The 21,886-nt window shown below is 40.6% G+C and overlaps 2 protein-coding genes across 6 annotated transcripts in view; both read left to right on the top strand.

Annotated features, from left to right (window-relative positions):
- Window positions 1–10,169, top strand: part of LOC138745822 (V-type proton ATPase 116 kDa subunit a 4-like) — an 81,772-nt gene extending 71,603 nt beyond the window's left edge. For all 5 annotated transcript variants that reach the window (XM_069903167.1, XM_069903166.1, XM_069903165.1 and 2 more), the window contains 3 exons: window positions 923–1,040; window positions 3,002–3,173; window positions 7,947–10,169. In XM_069903167.1, the coding sequence (XP_069759268.1) occupies window positions 923–1,040; window positions 3,002–3,173; window positions 7,947–8,040 (384 nt within the window). In that variant the 3' untranslated portion in view covers window positions 8,041–10,169. The remainder of the gene's footprint in view (window positions 1–922; window positions 1,041–3,001; window positions 3,174–7,946) is intronic.
- Window positions 10,170–16,859: 6,690 nt separating this feature from the next.
- The window catches only part of svopl (SVOP-like), a 107,800-nt gene continuing 102,773 nt past the window's right edge, over window positions 16,860–21,886 (top strand). The window contains exon 1 of the mRNA XM_069902606.1: window positions 16,860–17,024. The gene's annotated coding sequence lies outside the window, so the exon portion shown is untranslated. The remainder of the gene's footprint in view (window positions 17,025–21,886) is intronic.

Genomic DNA, 21,886 nt, shown 5'->3' with positions numbered 1-21,886 from the left:
ATCTTTCTGCTCTTCTGTATTCCTCAATGCTCTCCCATTTACCACATATGTCCTATTCTGATTCTTCTTACCAAAATGAAGCACCTCACACTTATCAGCATTAAATTCCATCTGCCATTTTTCAGCCCACTTTTCTAAGCAGCCCAAATCCCTCTGCAATCCTTGAAAACCTTCTTCATTATCCACTATTCCACCTATCTTAGTATCGTCTGCATATTTACTAATCCAATTCACCACCCCATCATCTAGATCATTAATGTATATAACGAACAACAATGGGCCCAATACAGATCCTTGAGGCACACCACTGGTCACCGGCCTCCAACCTGACAGACAATTATCCACTACCACTCTCTGGCCTCTCCCTTTCAGCCAATGTTCAATCCATTTGACTATCTTAAAATTTATACCTAAAGACTGCACCTTCCTAACTAACCTTCCATGTGGTACCTTATCGAAGGCCTTACTGAAGTCCATATAGACAACATCCACTGTGCTACCCTCATCCACATTCCTAGTCACCTCTTCAAAAAATTCAATCAGATTGGTCAAACATGACCTTCCTCCCACAAATCCATGCTGAGTGCTCCTGATCAGACCCTGTCTATCCAGATGTTTATAAGTACTATCTCTAAGATCATGATCATGATCTTTAATATGCTTTTCCTTCTCCATTTCCTTTATCCTGTGGAACTCTTGCTGGTTCATTGCAATTCCAATGTGAAGCGGACCACTAAACTCCTGTTGTTTTTTCCTGGTTCCAATCCATCGGGCACCTGGTCCTCAGCATAGACCTGGAATTGCCCTACCACAGTTGCTCCCTGCCTTAAACTGACTGGCTGGAATTACACGATAGGTGATGCATCAAAGGGATTTTTACAACAACTAAACTTGACTATCATCTCCCTTTGTATGATTTCAGTTTAACTTTGGTGATGTCTTTGTGCACCAAGCCATCCACACGATTGAATACTGTCTCGGTTGCATCTCAAACACTGCTTCCTATCTGCGACTTTGGGCTCTGAGTTTGGCTCATGCAGGTAAACAACCATTCTTGGCTGTCCTGGAAATGATTGGTGGATGGAATACTGGTAGCAATGAAGCAAAATGTTGAACTCTGAATGTGAAAGAAGTTGGGATACCAGAAAAGACTTCTGCATCATCAATAAAGTGCAAGAGATAAATGACCCTGTAGGATGGGAGAGAAATCGTGAAGAATCTCTCCCTGACTAACCTTTACATATTCTGTTTAATCAAAATGTGCGGTCTTTCACGACTTGTGGATCTAAATGGTGAGAGTTGCTGCTTTAATCTGCAGTCTGGCATTTTGTCTTTTGTATTCTATATAATATAAGCTTCAACTATTTAGATTTTTAATGTTATGAAATGTCCTTAGATGTATCACAGAATTATCAAATTGAAGCAATGTACTAGAAATATTCAGTAGGTCAGGCAGTATCTGGACTGGTTCTGAAGAAGGGTTTCCAACCTAGGTTACAGAGTATTGATATCAAATTTCTTTTTTTTTTGATTATCATCATCTTACGGGGGTGGGGGGAAGGGGTGTTAATTTTGAGAATTCTCTAGCCCAGAGGTTTGTTGAGGCAAGGTGACTGGAGAAATTTAAAGTAGACATTTTTAAATAATCCGGTTGAAGGGCATGGTAGATCAGCCATGATCATGTTGAAAGGCAAGGGGATTGATATCTTACCATCCTGTGATTGGTAGCTTTGTTAGTCTTGTCCTGATGGATTTAAACTACCGTAGATTTGCAGGAGGAGGGGAACCAATACGTTAGAGGAGTTAGTGAGGAGGATAAAGGTCCATATGAGGACTGCACGTATAGACAGAAATCAAAGGTTTAAATGTTCTCAGGTGTGTTCATTTTAATGCAAAGTGTGTCATTAGAAACGCTGACAGGCTTAGGGTATGGATTACGATATTATTGCTATTAGTGAGACTTGGTTCCAGGTTGCGCAGGACTGGCATCTTAATGATCTAGGGTTCAGTTGCTTCAGACGTGATACAGGGGGAGGGACGAAAGGGGGAGGAGTGGCATTGCCAGTCAGGGAAAATATCTCAGCTGTGCAAAGTCAGGACAGCCAGGAGGGTTTGCCTATAGAGGTCCTATGGGTGTAGTGGCGGAACAGGAAAGGTGTGACCCCACTGATTGGTTTGTATTATAGACTGCCCAATAATCAGAGAGAATTGGAAGAGCAAATCTGTGGCCAAAATGTTGGTTAGTTTGGTCATGTCTGAAAGGAGATGCAGAAAGGAGCATGGAGGACATTCAAAAGTATGGTCTAGACAGTTAAAAGGATAGGTATCAATAAAAGAGCAGTTAAACCAAGTCTGGAGCAGTAAAATCAGTGGATTGAATGTGTGAAAGATCGTGTGGCTAAAGTTGAGATTAAGGCATAGAGAGAGTTTTAGAAACCAGGATGAGAATTTTAAAATGGAGGTGTTTCTAAGTGTTGCTGTGATGTGAAGGTTGAGGGTAGAAAATGAGATGTCTTCTTTGAATCTTGTAGTGTAGGTAAGCATGGAAGTAACTGTGTGTTAGATAATGCTGGAGGAGAAAGGAAGCCGTCTTATTGTTGGCACAGACCTAATCACAAATGCATCTCTGGTCAGATGTGGTTAAAAGCTCCAGGTTCAACCATTGTTGCTGATGTACAAGATGAGGTTGGTTGGTAGCCTGGTTTATGGTGAGAATTCAAGATAATGATCTTTGCTTCTATCTATTGCATTAATACAGAGACTCAGAGCAAATGTACTGAATCCCATCCCCCCCCACTCTTAACACAAGTGGTCTCAGAATTACTAAACCTGCAGAGTACAACGAAAGAGAGCCAGGTGTAGTCAATTACAGATCAGGATTACTAACCAAGGATGATAAAACAAAAACCTTGGAACCTGAAATCCAAATCAGACAGCTCTGAATCTCAGTACTATATTCAGATGACACAAGTTTTACTGTAAAATGAACTCTTGTTTCTAGAGCTCTCCGAAGTTCTTTGGACCATGGTCCTACATATTGGTCTGAGCAGTGCTTCCTGGGGTGGTCTCATCGGTGTCTTCATAATTTTTGCAATTTTCGCCATCTTAACTGTTGCCATTCTACTGGTGATGGAAGGACTGTCTGCTTTTCTTCATGCTTTGCGTCTTCATTGGTAAGTAATTCAACGCACATCAGATGTGCGAAAGATTTTCAGTACAACCCTTTTCATTTTAGAATATTTTTATTGAGTTTAACATATAAATCCTACATATAAAGTCCTTTAATAAAACAAATAATAGGTCATGTCATATATATATATATATATCACAAATTAGTATAAATGTAAATCAAATAACCTATCCATATTTGTTTATTCCCTTAAAAATTAATTTTATTGTGTTTTACCATACAACTTTTATACATTGTAAGTCCATATAAATTAAATATAATACACATTTGGATGGTATCATATCATATAGAAATAATAACGAACTCTTATTCCAATCTAAACATCGAGTGAATCGTAAAAAAGGAAAAGAAAAAAAGGAGAAAAAAGGTTGATTATAAGGATCTAACCCCATCCACCAACCAAGGTTGAAAGTGGTTTTCAAGCAGGCTTGAAATCGAGCAATGGCCTCCAGGGATCTGACAAAACGAACCCATTTACTACATCCCTGCACCTTGATCATTCCAATTGTGAAAGTAAACTATAAATGGGCCGCCAAGTCTTATCGACAGAGATCTTAAACTTCCTAACATTATATCTGATTGTTTCCAAACTTCAAAAGAACATAATATTCAGTAACCATTGTCTCTGGGTGGGTGGAAAGTTCTCTTTCCATTTCAGTAATATTCCTCTTCTAGCCAGAAATGTAGAAAATGCTAAGACCTGTTTTTGGTTAGATGTTAAATATAGGTTAACATCACTGGAGAAGCCAAACATTGCAATCCACGGACATGGTTCTAGATCGATCCCAAAAATGGCCGAAAATGTTCTGAAAATAGCTGTTCAATAATCTGCTAAATTGGGACAAAATCAAAACATTTTTATCAAGGAGGCTTCAAATCTTTTACATTTGTCACACAATGAGTTGATATCTGGGTAGATCTGAGCGAGCTCAACTTTAGGAAAATGTACTCTATGTACCACTTTAAATTGAATCAACATATTTGTTTATTTAACTATATTTCTTAAAAATAATTCTGGATAGAAACCAGGTGAACTGCATTAGACACTTCCTTGTCTCAAATAAAGGATAAATTCTGTCTAATTTAATGATATGATCTGTGACAACCATAATTAAACCCATATTTCTTTAAAAAGAAAGAAAAAAAAACTAAAACTGTCTAATGTACCCCCTCCCTCTAATCAAGGTTACCTTGTAGAAAAGGATTTAAAGACATGGATCAAATAGTGACCTTCAGACACTAGACAGAGAATCACCAGAGCATCCAAACTTCTCAAATCTTCCAATTATGATCGTATTCTATGAATGGGCTCCACATCTTTTCAAATTAAAACTTTCTATCCTTAATGTTGTATCTAATTTTCTCCAAACTTAAATAGGGCATTACATCATGTAACCACTGTGTATGAGTAGGGGATGAATCATCTTTCCACTTCATTAAAATTGCTCATCTGCTATTGACATGATAAAAGTTAAAATTTTCTACTAGGATGCAGACAAAAGTATATCTGATTCACGAGAAAAATCAAGGAAGGACATTAAAGGGCATGGTTCTATTTTAATTTTTTAAATCATTGATAAAGTCTGGAAAATGTTTTCCCAAAATCTTCCAAAATTTGGGCTCTCCCAAAACATATAGATCAATTAAATTTCAAAATTTTTGCACTTCTCACATTATGGATCAACATCAGCATAAAAACAAGATAATTTGAGTTTGGGCATATGTGTTCTATGTTCCACCTTAAATTGTAATAAGCAGTGCCTTGCACAAAATGAGGAATCGTTAATCAATCTAAGAGTAGAGACCAATCTTCATTTGAAAATGTTATTTTCAAATCACATTCTTAATCCCAGCCATTGAGACTGATCTATTTATAACAACTGATTGGATTTATGATGACCTATTCTCTTCTGAATGTTGATATGTTTAACTTAGATTATTGACCCTCATCTCGTTCTCTGTTCCATGATGTAATCCAACAATAAATTCAGTTTAATGTTGTTTATTGATGTAAATACAATTTCAAATTGTGTTGCATTTGATCTTTGATAGAATATGATTTCTTCAGTTGTAGAAACATTATTAATTATTACAATTCTTTGAATTTACTTGATAACTTGAAATAGTTAAGATAGTTTGAGGTATTTCAAACATTTTCAAAATATGTTCTTACCGACCATCAAACAAGATTTTTTGCTTGATCCACAGTGACAAACTAATTGAACCCCAGCCCCCACATTCTCAAAAAAAACCCAGAAACTCTATAACCTTCATAGAATTGGTAAAGATTCTAAACAAGCAATTATGTAAATATACTAATTCAGAAACTATATCATTTTAGCCTCTACACATGATATTTATTCACTCTGAATGAACTGTAAGTTAAAAAAAATTAATCAAGAATATTAGAATTTGAGATTTGAGGAAAATCAGGAAGTTTGGACTGAACAAAATGCTTAACTTGTAAATATCTAAAAAAAATGTCTATTAGAAAGATTAAATATAGCTGATAATTGTTTTAGAGGCAGTTATCTCAAATAAAAAGATCTTTGTAACTATTAATACTTAATCTTTACCATTCTTTAAAACCTGTGTCCACACACAAAGGTTTTCTATAATGGGACAAGCAAAAGAAAAACTATTATAACCAAAAAAATTTCTAAATTGAGCCCATATTCTTAATCTATTTCTCATTATTGGATTGTGTCAATTTAAAGAAGGAAAAGGGGAAAAAGAAATCTAAAAAAGCCAACTTAGATGATTTATTTAGAAAACTTCAGTTCCATTTCTATCCAACAAGGATGATTCATTAATTAATCAAAATATAATAACAAAAGTAGATTAATCACCCAATAAATAAAAATCAAAAATTTGGAAGTGGTAATCACCCATTCCAAATAGTCTTTTAAAGATGGTGTTTATTTATACGTGGCTGTTTTCTTTGCCATCGGTATGAAGAAATAGCCGAATCTAATGAGTTAAAGAAGGATTTAAGAATGAGAATTGGTAAGGCTTGAAAAAGAGACAGAAATTTAGGTAAAATGTTCATAAATCGAATTGATACGTTCAATCATTATGTAATGGTGACCATCCCAATAATAGTACTTTGATTATGTAATACCAAAAAATGTTCTTTCAATAAATTTTTATAACTTTTCATAATTGTAAAATTCCTAAATATTGGAATTGGTCTTTCACTATTTTAAATGGAAAATTATGATACCTTAAAAGAAATCCTTTAGGGGGTAATAGTTCACTATGGTGTAACTTTAATTTATAACCCGAAAACTGGCTAAATTGGGCAAGCAAAGTTAATAATTTGGTATAGAAACCTCATGATTTGAAATAAAGAGCAATAGATCATACTTTATGCTCAACTGCACTTCTAGATATTCCTTTAAATTCTCTACCCTGTCAGAGAGCCACAGCTGGAGGCAGCAGCACCACATTAAAAAGTAAAGAACTTGAAGGGCATCCTTGCCGCGTCCCCCTACACAGGCTAAACATTTTCAATTGCTGCGAATTAGAATTAATTGAAGCCATAGGTCATGAATATAATAATTTATTCCATTTAATGAAATCTAGTACAACCCTTTTAATTAATTCCACGCAAATAAAAATTCCAAGGATAGCTTCTCTCAAATAATGCAAGCCCTTAAAACAATAATGAACTAATTCCTGAGTTTAAGATGATTTTCTAGCCTTGGATTGAATAATTGGCATTTTAATTTTAATAACTTATGAAAAGATCCTCTTTAAAAAATATTATTATTGAGTTTAACAAAAACCCTTTACACAAGGATAACTAATATCATAAATCATATCATTGTACATATCAATTGTAAATTAGAAGCATAATCAGGATTATTATGTAACGCATTTCATTCAGGACATCAAATTCTATAATTATAATAATTAAACAATTAATCATAACTTGTACTATGTCCAAAAATAATATTGAATACAAAAATTACACAAATAATACATGTAAAATTCCCTTGTATAAGATATTTTTTACTTCTCTGATGTGCTCTTATTGTTTTGTGATATGATCCTTAATCTGAATTTAAACCCCCCCCCCTCCCTTTACTTATTAGTTTTAATAATAAAAAGGGGAAAAAAATCCTTGCTAATCTACCCCCTCACTCTAAACAAGGTTATCTGTATTTATTGTAAATATGAAAAGATTCTCATGAATGTTACTGGGATTGGTGGGCTTGAATTATAAGGAGAGGTGGCATAGGCTGGGATGTTTCTCCCCGGAATCCAGGGAGCTGAGGGAGATCCCGTGGAAGTTTATAAAATCATGAGGGGCATCAATAAGGCGTGGGGAATCTAAAATTCGGTGGCATAGATTTAAGGTGAGAATGGACAAGATATAAAAGGGCCCTCAGATGGGCACAGTTTTGACATAGGGTAGTGGATGTATGGAATAATTTGCCAGAAGCATTGGTAGAGGTGGGTACAATGGTAATATTTAAGATATTTTGACCGGTTTGTGGATAAGAAAGGTTGCAAAAGAGATCTGAGACGAACACGGGTAAATAAGAGTAGTTCGGTTGACGTGGACAAATTGAGGCAAAAGGCCGGTTTCTGTCCTGTAGAACTCTATGTATCTGATTAACCTGGAATGCAGAAGAAATTGACCAAACCTGAAGAACATTCAATATGTACGTGCTCGACAGTTTATTACCTGCAATGAGTTGTGATTTCTGAAGTTATGTCAAATGATCAAATATTTTATCATCTTCTCTAGGGTGGAGTTTCAGAATAAGTTCTACAGTGGAGCTGGCCACAAGTTTAACCCATTCTCATTCAAATCCATTCTGGATGGAAATCCAGATGAATAAAGCAGCATACTATAATAAAATGTATCATTGTAAAGAACATTTCAGCTATGGATTCAAGAGATTATTAAGTTGCAAACAAATCACTCATGCATCTTGCTAATCAATGAACATATGTATTATTGATTTTGACAATTCTAGAAATTAATATTTGCAAGTATTAGAGAAGTAATATGCGGGTGAAATTGTAGATTTTGAAATTTAGTTGCGGAAAAGTTGTGTTGAACATAAGTTTGAATATGTCAATTATATTATGTATCTCTGTGTTCATCTACTTTTCAGCATATAATGTGACTTTTTCCATGGGGGGCAAACTAAAATGTATTTTAAAATTATTTTGCATTTCCTTCATTTTGGTAAGGTTTGTTGAGTGATGTACATGTATTAAAATCATGGCTGATAAAATTTTTCCTTTCATTCTCCTGCCATCTCCCTATAACCTTTGCCTTAACTAATCAATCTCTGCTTTAAAATTACCAATAATTTGGCCTCGACAAGTCTGTGGCAACATATTCTACAGATTCATCACCCTCTGGCTGAAGACATTCTCCTTCCCAATGCAAGGAGGGAGAAGAGAATACGGCTGAGATAGATGAGTCTTTTAATCTGTTGTCTGTTTTTCCGAGGCCGTGTGAAGTGTCGATGGGTAGAGGGAGGGTATTTGGGATGGTCTAAACTGTGTTTACAACTCTTCCATTTTTTGCAAACTTGGGCAGAAATTATCTCTTTAAAAAAAGAAATACCAGGAAATACAACCCAAAGTAATGTTCCAACTTTTTTCCAACCTTGGAAATGTGTATTGAAATGGAAAATTTCCACAGGGTTTTTTGGCCGGGAAATGGTGCAGTTGAGTTTGTGTATGATGAATGACATCAAGCTGTGCACCTCTGATACTGATAACAAGAAATGGGGAAGATGTGTTGAGTACCATTTCTGGAATCAGAGCTTCACAGTAGAGAAGATGCTCACTTTTATAATTCTGAACAAAAAAAAACAGTATTTGAATTTCTACGTCAACAATTCTTTCTCCATCATTGATGCTGCGTGACCAGGTGAGTCCACCAGAAACTTGTCTTGCCTTTTTAGGTTTGTACACATTCAATAGCAAGACATTAAAATTGCATGTAGTGTCTTATCACTTGTCAATGTGTTTCCATCGATCTCTCCCAAGATGAAGCCTCCCTTTCCAACACATCTGAAATGCAGTCCTCATTCAGGATCTCAATCTGAAATGTCAGTTACTTCTTCCACTTTCTCCACTTTACCACCCAGATCCCCAACACCCCCCACCCCCCACCCCACCATGCCAAGATGCTGACTTCCTCCAGCAAGTTCTTTTTTTTTTTTGCTCCATTTCCAGCATCTGGCATCTTTTGTGTCTCTGTTTCTGTTTAGAGTTGTATTGTGAGTCCCATGGTTCTGGTTTAGCTTGGATCTTGTCAGCTTTCGTCAGATATTATGATACATTTTTTTTGTTCCTCTCTCAGATGCTGGAAAATCTAATTTTCAATAATTCTTTCAAATCTCTACAGTGGGAAAAATGAAAATGGCCACTGTTCTCTGCCTATTAAATACATCAGTTAGTGCAACGCTGTAACCATTGGAACCGCTATGGAAGTGGCGAGAATAAAGCGAGGGCTAGGTGGTATGGATCCTTGAATATTGCTGCTGCTCTCTGACGGCAGCGTTCCCTATAGATGTTCTCATTGGTGGGGATGATGTCCTCGGTTGTGTAAACTCCCTTTTGCAGGACTTTGTGCTCAGGAGTGTTGATGTTTCCATGATGCAGCCAGTCAGCACACTTTCCACCACACCTCTATAGAAATCTGCCAGGGTTTCCGGTGTCGTACCAAACCCCTGCAAACTCCTGAGGAAGTAGAGGTGCTGGTGTGCTTTCTTCACGATGACAGGCACAAGTCTAACCATCTATCTTTAATATGCAATGTGTTAGAATTGCCAATATTTCAACTTGTGGTGATATGTAATTACACCACTAGGTCACCAGGGGTCATCCCAGTGACCTTGTATTTAAAGCAGTCCAGAGCCTCAGTCTAGCCTTCCAGGTTCATCTTGCAGAGAGGCAAGACCTCTTAGTGTACATATTAGTTTATTAAAGCTGTCTTATACTCGCACTGCTGGTGTGGTTATTGTCAGTTCACAACTATTTCATTCGACAATATGTTTAGCTGCACCAAAAACTGACTACAGGAGTGAGTCTAAGGGTGGATATCCTGTGGTGAATGATTCACCATTAATTAAAGCCTTCTGTTCATCAGAATCATGATGAAATATTTTCTTGTATTTGCATGAGTGCAGCTCCCAAAATATCGTTTTCAACTGTTAGAGTCCAGAGGACCCCAAAAAACCAGCAAGAATAGATATACACTACAATGCAGGGTTATTTAAACAAAAGTAGTTTTTAATTATATTTGAACAAGAAAACAAAATTAAACTTTAACTTATTACTTAACCTACTTACTTACCGGTAACCTACCTAACCCACTTAATCCCCCCTCTAATACTAAGTGCAGGTGTGTGTAATGTATATTTAAGATTAGAAAAGTTCTTTGGATCACAGTCTAATTTCATGGGTTGCAGGCATTTCTTGTACGGTGCACAGAAGTTAGCATTAACAAAGTTCACCAGGCTTTGGTATTTAACAGGCAACTGGTTACCACTCAAGAGGGTTCTAGCTTGTTTCCAGAGAGAGATTCCTTTTGTTCTAGGACATCTGAACCTGATTCCTTTCCAATCAGCCTTGCCGACGAAACTTCCCCCCTTTAGAGTTCTCCAGATGATCCTCTTTCTTTCAGGTCACCTTTCAGACAGCCAGTCTTCTCCTTTGACCAGACAGACTTGCAAAGTTTTTCAGCTTGCCCCTCTGGAACTGATTTCTGTGACTCTTTCTCTCTCACTTTCACAGCCTCCCTCTCTGAGAGCAAAACTGTTCTGCCCCTACCTGCAAAAGTTGCATGCTCTCCCAGGAAAGCTGTATGCTGATACTTTGTTGCTCTTGCAGAAAGCACTCTGCAAAAGTTTTGAAATGTGTGTGTGCAAGCTGCTCTAGCAATTCCTCCCAAGCCCCCTCAAAATATTCTGTAGAAAACAAAAACTCAATGGTATTTAGGATGAAGCAATGAATTTGGCTGGAACCTCATTACCATCATAAATATTCCTGTTCTGTAGCACTGGTTATTCAGAGGCTGCGATGTGTCCTATATACAAAATATGCTACATTTCTTTACTCAGGCAACTCTCAAACCAACCCCCCCCCCCCCCCCTCCTACTAAGGTGCATTGGAATACCAGCACCTGCACCTTCTACTCCAAACTAAAACCTTGCCTCTGTATTATATCAGTCTCCATCATTGCTGGGTCGAACTCCTATACATCACCACAGAGTATAACCTTTAATTATTTTAAATGTTATTTACAGCCAGAATCAGCTTGGCTGATTCTGGCCACTTAAACCCCCTGCACCCCAATTACACCCAAATTAACCTGTATGTTTTTGGTGGGGGGGGGGGGGGTGGGATGAAACTGGAGTGCCTGGAAGAAACCCACAGGAGAACATGCAAACTCCTTACAGATGGTGCCAGATTCAAGCCCAGGTCACTGGCGCTGTAATAGTGTTGTGCTAACCTTCAGCAGAGGGCATGGAGGTTTAGCAAAGCAGTTAACAAACATCTTCGCAAATAGGAATGGGCAATAAAGGCTGGTTTGGCCAATGACATCCACATCCTGAAATGTTAATGTTAAACAAAATTAATAGTAATGATTTCAAATGACTTGACAAGTTGTCATACGAATATTGGCCATCACATCTATATATTCAAGACCAAAAAATTTGTGATAAATATTGCCAAAACATGGTCCCCTTTACGGCTTGTAACTGTTGAACTGCATTATTTGATACCTATTTGCATGTTGTTTGGAATACAAGACTCAGAATTAAATGAAGTTGCTGCTGGGCTCCCCTTTCTGCAGCCTTCAGGGAAAATAATTCTATTCTCTTCTCACAGATAAAATGCTCCATCCCACGCAACATCCTGATGAATCTCCTCCGCCCCCTCTCCAGTGTAATCGCATTCTTTCCATAGTGGTGGCCAGAACTCCCGTTTTGTGCCACAATCTTCCCGTTCTTCTATTCTGTCAGGCTCTAACTATCCCTTTGCCTTTTTAACTACCTTATTTTAATGTTATCTTTATTTTAACATTGCAGCACAGTAAAAAGGCCCTCTGTTCCACAAAACTCGTGCTGACCATTTCACCTACCAACCCTGCACATTTTGGAGGGTGGGAGGAAACCAGAGCACCTGAAGAAAACCTATGCTAGTAATGGAGAGAACGGACAGAGATGGATTAAATCTGGGTCACTGGCATTGTAAAAGTGTTGCACCAACCACTACACTAACTGTGTTTTTCTACCGTGGTTAGTGCTTTTCAGGATCCTTCGACGTGAATAAACAGACCCCCTCCGTTCTTCAATAATTGAGATTCAATGTACATACATATCCTGGCCTCAAAATACACCATATGTTTTCAGGATTAAATTTCACTGCCATTTCTCCATCTAACCAGCTCGTCACTAATATTCAATAACCATCAATTTTCATGCCATCTGTCAATTTACTGATCAAGTCCCTTTCATTCACATCTAAATTGTCCATGTCTGTGACAAAACAGGGTCATGGCACCGATCCCTGTGGGGCATTACTGGTCGCACAATACCAATCACAAAACTAATCTTTGCCCATCACCTTCCACCTCCCACACCAAACTAATTTTGGATCTAATTTGCCAATTGGCCCAGGATTTCATGGCTTTTTTACCTTTTGGATTAGTTTCACTTGCCAAATGCTGTACTGAAGGCCATGTGGTCCACATCAATCACACTATCCTCATAAACACATTTGGTCATCTCTTTTTTAAAAAAATGTGATTAGTCGAACAGAATTTCCATTTAACAAAGCCAAGACTTATTTAATTTATACATCTCCAAGTGCAGAATAATCCTGTTTTCACAATTGTTTTCTGATAATTTCTCTACCTCTGATGTTAGATTTATTGACCTGTAAATGGATGCTGTTTTGATGATACGGGTGTTGTACTTCAATTCATCTGGCACCTTCCAAGGCCAGCAAAGATGTGGATATTTTTGTCAGAGCCCCAGCAGCATCCTCACTTGCCTCCTGTAGCAGTCAGACTTTCCAGATTTCAAATTTATTGTCAGAGCACATACATGACATCAGATACAACCCTGAGATTCTTTTTCCTGTGGATGATGCAGAATTACCACTTATTGGTAATGCAGAAAAATACTGTTCACAGCGTATACAAATAAAGAACTGTAAAAAGATAATGAATGGAAACAAACTGTGCAATACAGAGAGAATAAAAAGATCAATAAAGTGCACAGTTAAGAGCCTTTAAAAGAGTTTGTGATTGAGTTTGTTGTAGAGGAATCTGATGGTGGAGGGGTAGCAGCTGTTCTGGAACCTGGGGGTGTCAGTCTTGTGGCCCCTACACCTCTTTCCTGATTGTAGGAGCGAGAATAGAGTGTGTGCTGGGTGGTGTGGATCCTTGATGTTTGCTGCTGCTCTCCGACAGCAGTGTTCCCTGTACCTGTTCACAATAGCAGTCTAGGATAAAGCCCTGGAAAATGATCTACTTTCAAGCTCACCAAGACATTTGATACTTCATCCTTTTCTGCAGTAATTTTAAATTTAAATTTAGCCATACAGCACGGTAACAGCCCATTTCGGCCCACGAGTCTGTGCAGCCTAATTTACCCCCAATTTATGCCCAATTAACCTATTCCGCCCCTCCCCCACCCTCTTGAACCAGTGCAATTTGAATGGTGGGAGCCCGTGGTGAAAACCCATGCAGTTATGGGGATAATATACAAACTGCTTACAGACAATGCAGAATTCGAACCCCAGGCTGATCGCTGGCACTGTAAAGGTGTCGTGCTAACCGCTACACCAACAATGCTGACCCAATGTAATTTGTTCCAGAAAACTGCCACCCTCCCTCCTTGAACTCTCCAATTACAACGTAATGTACATTGAAGATAATTGTTTGAATGGTGGCATAAGATATCATCTTACTTCTTAGTAATCCACTTTTAAAGATGTGTGCAAATGCTTTTTGTTTACACAATCCATATTAGCAGTAAATCCTCTGGAAGATGATGGGTGTAGGACATGGTATTCTGCAGAGGACCACTTGGCTTCTCAAGCCTGCTTCACCTGCTCCAGGGCTTGTCTCCTCTTTTGTGCCAGTTTGCTACGGGCTCAAGCTCCTGATCTTGTCTTTCATCTTTTCACCTATCCCTTTTAATACCCCCTTCTCAATCTGCACCCCCAGTGATCCAGCGCCTCCAACCCCCTGGGATAGAGGATACACCACCTTCTGCAAGAGTTGTTCCTGCTCATCTCAGTTTTTTAAACAACTGCTCCCTGATCTGGTAACTTGAGATTTTCCCATGTCTGGTAAAATTCACCTTAAGGATCGTATTTCTTTCAATTAGATCATCTATCATTCATTTGAATTCTGAAGAATATAGTTTTATTTTCTTAGCCACTAGGGCAATCTTCTCATCCCAGGAATTAGCTTGGCAAATCTCTTTTAGACAGCTTTCAATGACATTATATTCTTCCTTAAACAAGTTCACACAAGAAAAAGGAACAGAAGCAGGCCATTTAGCCCATTAAGGAGTCAAAAACTGTACATTTTTTAGAAGCAATGTGGTTTCTAAAGGGAGTATGAGAGAAAAGGTTCAGGGCAACTATGGCCTTGTGAAGGAAGGATAAAAGATTAGATCCTTAAAGTTTAGAGGCAGGCAGAGTTTGGGAAAATAATAAATCTGGGGGAGATTGTAAAGGTAGTGGGGAAAGTGATGTTGAGCAGCTCGGGGGGGAAAACAAGCCAATTTGAATTAGTGAGGGTGGGCATGTTAGATATACTCTTGATTGTCATGGAGTGGGTTGCTTCTGTTAACATTTTGCAAATTTGAGTTCACAGAAATTGGCAATAATAAAAATGAAGTGTGGATTTGATTGTAGATGTGAGAATCATTTAAATAAAGCAGGATTTTAGACCAGAACAGGGGAATGGAGAAAGAAGGTTAATCAGCACTGAAGAGATTTGAGGGATGAAGGGTGTTACTTCTGTGGATAGACCGGAGCTGCTGGCATCAGAATCAGGATAATAACCCAGCTCAGAAACAAGCACTTTGAAATATTTTATGTAGTTCTAACTACAGGAATTATGTCAATAAGATTGAAAGAGTGCAGAGAAGATTTACTAGAATGTTGTCAGGTCATCAGGGTTACAGGGAAAGATGGGACAGGTTAGAACTTTATTCCTTGGAGTGAAGAAGAGTGAGGGGTTTACAAGACTATGAGAGGTACAGACAGAGTGGATGTGAATACGCTGTTTCCACAAATTGGGAGAGATAAATATGAGAGATCAGAGTTTTAAGCTGTAGGGGGAAGAGGTTTAGGGGGAACATTGGGGGAGTTTTTCACTCAGAGGATGGTGGGAGTGTGGAATGAGCTGCCAATGCGGTCTCAATCATGCGTTTTAAGTGTAAATTGGATAGGTATATGGATGTGGTTGGCACAGACTAGAGGGGCCGAATGGCGTGTTTTCTGTGCTGTAGCATTCTACGGTTCTAAGTAGAATTCATTATTCCATTATAGATGGATTGACCAAATGGCCTTGTGCGCTGTTGTAGTATAGGTGAGAAATTATCACTGCCCTGGGACCCCTCCATCCCTCCATCCACTGCTCTCTAACAACACTCCCTACAGAACCACCAAGCACCCAGCAAACTAATGGCTTTCTTCCTAATCCTTCCAAACATAAGTAGCTCTTGGCATGTAACATTATATTTAGAATGTAATATACCTGAAATTCTTTAACTTCTGTCTACCGTAAGGCAGATGGAGAGTCACCACTTTGTCCAGCGCCCCTCACAGAAACCTACAGCACCTGGGCAGTCTCCCCTCCAAGTACTGGCCAAGCCTGAGTCTGCTTAGCTTCTGAGGTCAGACAATCTCAGGTGTATTCAGGCTATTAGACCTCTGAGATAAATTATCCCAGATCTTTAATGGGAAGTAAGAAAGAAAAATATATTTCACATCTATTTTACTAATAAAGAACAATCGCTAGGGAAACTGACAAGTAAATTTTTAAAATGCTATATAAATGTTGAAAAATTGAATCTACTATATTACCCACTCCTTCAATAACCACAAAAATATTTAAAAGGAAATTAAAAAAAAGGAAAAAGAGGAAACCAGTTGCAATACATGAGAATGTGGGATTAAAGTCTAGCCTTTGAAAAAGGGCTGGTACAGACAAGATGGGTCAAATGGCCTGTGCTGAAAGATGTTTTGATTTAGTCCAGCACTTTGAAGGGTAAGTCTCTATCTTTGTCACATACGTTGACTTTTAATTTGTCGGACATTCACATTTGGAGATAGGAAGACTTTTAAGTAACTATTAACCTGAGAAAGATACTGCTCTCAATCTTAATTACAAATTGGAAATATTTTAGCAAATTAAATGAATGAAGATTGATTACTTTTTATCACCAAGTGTTGTGAGTGGGATTTATTCACAGACAGGGCTGAGGGCTTGTATTTTCTACACACCAGTCCGTCCCAATTCCCATCACATTATAAGAATGACATTAAGTCAAATGATATTATTTTCAACGTGTGCCTTCCCTATTCTGGAGATCGCATTCAGTGACGCTGGCCTGCAGTGTGTCTACCCCTTTAAGAAATTACAAGCAGCCATTGAAATCGTCTGGCAGGTGTAACCTGTTTGCCAGGTATACCGTGGAAAAGAAAAGAGAACATTTGCTATCCAAAGTGGTTGTAACTAAATCGCCACAACTTGCCCGCCTCTCACTTACTCTTTATCTTGCTTGATAGAACAAATCAGCTATATCACCTGTGTTGAAGTAACCAAAAGGTAGGTTTACAATTTGAATGACTTGGTGTTGGAAACGGGTTGAGAGAGAGGGAGAGAGAGAGGGAGAGGAGAGGGGGAGAGAAAGATTGATTGATTCTTTTTTATTATTACCAGATTGAAGGAGGAAAACAAACAAAAGAGATTTCCCTATGCTTTCGTTGACAGAATGTGGAAAGGATCTGAGGGGAATTTTTTTGTTATGTTTTTGTCTGTTTAGCAACTTCCTCTTAAAAAATTTAAGCTTGGCATGCAGCCATTAAATAGCAATACTGTGGATTAGGGTAGGGTAGTGTTTAAAAAAAAGGGTTGAATGGTCAGTGGAGATTCAGTGGGCTGAAGTGCCTGTTTCTGTGTTAGAAAGGAGTGATATGGTCAGCGTAGCGCGCTGTTACAGCTCCAACGCCCGGGGTTGGAATCCACCGGTGTCGGTCAGGAGTTTGTACACATTCCCCATGTCTGCATAGGTTTTCTCCAAGGGTTCTGGTTTTCTCCCACCCTTCAAGACATACTGGGGTTGTAGATCAATTGAGGCACGGGCTCGAGGGGGTGAAAGGGCCTGCTGCTGTCCTGTTTGTCTAAATGGAAGTGAAAAGCAGAAGAAAGGTCAGAACAAGGTGTCTGAGAGGAGGAGGAGGAGACAGGAGGAAGACTCATCAGAGGGAAGGGATGGAAATGCCAAGAACTCCTTTCCAGAGTAAAAGGTGTGGAGAAGAGCTTGACATCTCATTGAGATGCTTGAGGTTGGGTTTCAACCGCAAACATTGACTTTACTTTCCTCCGTGAAATGCTACTTAACCCACTATTTCTCCAGCACTCTGCTTTTTGCTCCTGCTTCCCATTCTGTGACACTATGACATGTAACCACAGAAAAGGTGTGAAGGAAATGTAACCCAAGACCTTATCCACACGGAAATCCTTGTCTTAGGTAGATATCTCTGAGGAGAAACATCGGCCCATTCTCGGTTTCACCACAGTCATCCCATTGAGATCTGTGACCTGAAATATATTCTAATGGTTTTCCATGGACTATTTCATCCGTGGAGGTCAGGTTTATGTTTCATCCTCAAGGTTCTAGCCTCCGCTGCTTATTTCTGCCACTCTCATAGATTTCTATGCACTGCTGCTTTGGAGAGTCCCTGTTGTGTCTGGAATAGTATCAGGTTTGGTGGGTTCACAGAGATGCAAGTTTGGACATAAGTAGTACAATAAGAGATAACTTCATTGTATACACAGGAATTAAACAGGGGAAGATGTCAAACAATACTTAATCAATGATCACGCAGTCATGAAGCATATGGCCAAAGGCTTTAATATCTGGAAACCTCTAGCATACAACTACATGCTTCTGGCCTGGACCCAAGACCTTTATTGGGAAACTACGGGGAGGAGTTACCAGGTTGGAGGTGGGTCGGCCTGTGCAGCCCAGTGAGGTTCCTCACCTCCATTACCATGTTCCACCACAATCACTCCTTCCTTTCTGGATTAAGTCCTGTGGGGTGAAGTGGCACATTGTCCATTGTCATTATCTCTGGACATGCAGGCTATACCAGATTCCACCGGTCTGGTGGTTTTATCTGCCGCTGCGATCGCCGCAGTACTGGTGATGTGTCTTTGTCGGCTCCTACAGTGCGGCAACCCATCTGGCGGGCTAAATGTCCGGGGATGCTGAGCTGTGGCAGTGTGAACTGGTTCCGGGGGGGGGGTGGGGGATATCAGTTTCGCTGGGAGTTGCAGAGGTGTTGGGGTGAGGGGCCTGAGGGGTCATTGTGGTGGATGTAAGAGATCATTTACCTGGCTGATACCTGGAGCTGGCTGGTTGCTGATGAGGGCTTCTGGGTGCACCTCCCTTGCCGGGACCCCTGTTCGAAGATGGACACCGTGTCTTCCCGTCCATCCTGGTACTGTATGTGGGGGTACATGGGGTTAGCATACAAGAGGTGCACCTCTTCAACCAGCAGGTCTGCCTTGTGGGTCCTACTATGTCTGTGGAGAAGCACTGGGCCAGGGGACATCAGCCAGACCAGCAGTGTGATTCCCAAAGTTGACCTCCTAGGGAAGGAGAGTAAGTTCCTCATATGGGGTGGTGTTCATGGCCGTAGAGTAAGGACCTGGAGACACGCAGTGCTTCCAGAAGGACCTCTTTCCACTGGAAGACAGGCATTCCTTTTGACTTGACGGCCAAGAGGATTGCCTTCAGGTCATGCCGTTCTCCCTTTCCACCTGTCTGTTCATGCGGAGGTTGTAACTGGTGGTCCTGCTTGTGGCTATGCCCTTGGACAGGAAATACTGACGCAACTCCTCACTCATGAATGAGGACCCCCGGTCACTGTGAATGTAACTGGGGTATCCAAACAAAGTGAAAATGTTGTGGAGGGCTTTAATAACCATGGATGTGGTCATGTCTGGGCAAGGGATTTCAAATGGGAAGCAGGAACACTCGTCCACAATATTCAGGAAGTATATGTTCTGATTCATGGATGGGAGGGGGCCCTTGAAGTCTACACTGAGATGTTCAAAGAGGCAAGTAACCTTGATCAGATGAGCTCTCTCCAGCCAGCAGAAGTGTGGCTTGCACTCCACGCAGACCGAGCATTTACGGGTCAGCTCCCTGATCTCCTCCACTGAATAGGGGAGGTTGTGGGCCTTCACGAACTGGAAGAGCCTGGTGAACCCGGGGTGGCAGAGGCTATCATGGAGGGCTTGGAAGTGATCTTCTTCTGCTCTGGTGCAGGTTCCCCTGTACAGGGGATCAGGTGGCTCATTGAGCTTCCCCAGTCGATAGAAGATCTCATAATTGTAGGTGAACAGCTCAGTTCTCCACCTCATGATCTTGTCATTTTTGATTTTCCCCACTGTTTATTGTTAAACATAAAAGCAACGGCTCTCTGGTTTGTTAGCAAAGTGAAGGGTCTGCCAGCCAAATAGTGCCTCCAGTGATGCACCGATTCCATTATAGCCTTGTGCCTCCTTCTCAATGGCCAAGTGCCTGAGTTCAGGGGTTTTGGGAACAGAATGCCACAGGCCTGCCTGCTTGGGTTAGTGTATCAGTCAGGACAAAGTCAGAGGCATCGTTCTCTACTTGGAAAGGGATGGATTCATCAATGGCATGCATGCTACCTTGGCAATCTCCCTTTTAATGCCCTCAAATGCCTCGTGGCTGTTTTTACCAGGGGGTGAGCTTTGTCCATGTAGTTGGGGTCCACTGGACATAGTGCGAGAAGAACCCCAGGCACTTTTTAAAGTCTTGGAGTTCTGGGGTTGTGGGAGTTCCAGCAGGGGGCGCATGCACTTGAGGTCAGGGGCAATGACACCATGCTCCACCGTATACCCCAGTATTGCCAACCGTGTGGTACTGAATGCACATTTTTTCTGATTGCATGTTAAGTGGTGGCCAGAAACTTTTGCAGCTTCTCATCGTGTTCCTCTTGGGTAAGGCCACAGCTGGTGACATTATCCAGTTAGGGATATTTAGTTTTTAATTTATTGTCAACCACCACGTGGTCCATTTCCCTTCAGAACACGGGCACTCCATTTGTGAGGCCGAATGGGACCCGCAGAAAGTGATAGAGGTGGCCTTGAATGCCATGTATGGATGGTCCTTGGGACAAATCTGGTGGTACACCGACTTAAGATCAATGGTGGAAAAGACCTGGAATGGGGAGATCTCATTCACCATGTTGGCCATGCGGGGGTGGGGGTAGGCGGCCAATAAAGTGAACCTATTGATGGTCTGGCTATAATCGATGATCCCCACTTTTAACTACCATCATCTGTGCCCTCCAGGGACTGTTACTGGGTTCTATGATGCCCTCCACTAGTAGCCACCCCACTTTGGCTTTTGTAAACTACCTATCCCTGGGGTTGTATCACCTGCTTTTTGTGTGACAGGTTTGCAGTCAAGGGTGAGGTTCCGGAATAGGGGAGTGCAGAGGGATCTAGAGGGTGGCCAGCCATCAGGTCGGTTGCCCTTGACACCATTCCCATGTGTGATTGGCCACATTGGGAAACGGGGACGGGTCCTCTAGCAATTGGTTATTTCTGACCATGAATGGGGGGTGAGATCCATCAAACTTTATCAGCACACTCTTAACCTGACACTGGAAATCTAGCCTTGGTATGACTGGTGCGCAGAGGTGGGGCATTTCTAGCAGCTTGAAGTTTTGGTACTTCATGCCTCTAACAGTTAGGTTCACGGTGCAGCACCCGTAGATTTCCGTGAAGTGGGACTTGGACACTAATGCTACCTTGCACTTGGCAGGGGACACTGGCATGGCACATCGCTGGACTGTGGCTGGGTGTATAAAGCTCTCCATATTCTGACTGTATCAAATGGGCATCCCGCGTTGTGACCATTTACCTCGGTGTCCAGTTGGTGTAGCGTGTTCTGATCTACCATGATGAAGGCCAGTGTCAACTTGTTGACGGAGTCGCTGCTGCTGTAATGATGGGATGGCTGCCTCCAAGATGGCTGCCCAGGAGATCTCGAAGATGGCCGCCCCCATGGTTGCACGCAGAGGAGTTCAGAAGGGAAGCTGGACGTGATGCCATCCCGTGTCGTCAGTCTCCTGCGAGATTCGGTTCTCGGCTACCGGAAGTGACTCCAGAAAAAGGTTAAACCAAAATGGTGACACGTGGCTCACAAGCGGTGCTGCTGGAATGGGTTTTAGAGTGGCATACCTTAGCATAGTGCCCTTTCCTCTGGCAGTTTGAACAGGTTGCGCTACGGGCCAGCAATATTTTCTTGGGTGTTGGGCTCAGTCGTAATAATTGCACTTTGTGTGCTCAGCGGCTGCAACGACAGTCAGGGTCCCTGAGTCCTAAGATGGCGGTCCCCGTGCACCCCATCTGACAGCCACATGTTT

The sequence above is a fragment of the Narcine bancroftii genome, chromosome 11 (assembly GCF_036971445.1).
Source record: "Narcine bancroftii isolate sNarBan1 chromosome 11, sNarBan1.hap1, whole genome shotgun sequence".
NCBI lineage: Eukaryota > Metazoa > Chordata > Chondrichthyes > Torpediniformes > Narcinidae > Narcine > Narcine bancroftii.
This window is presented reverse-complemented; position numbering and strand designations above follow the sequence as displayed.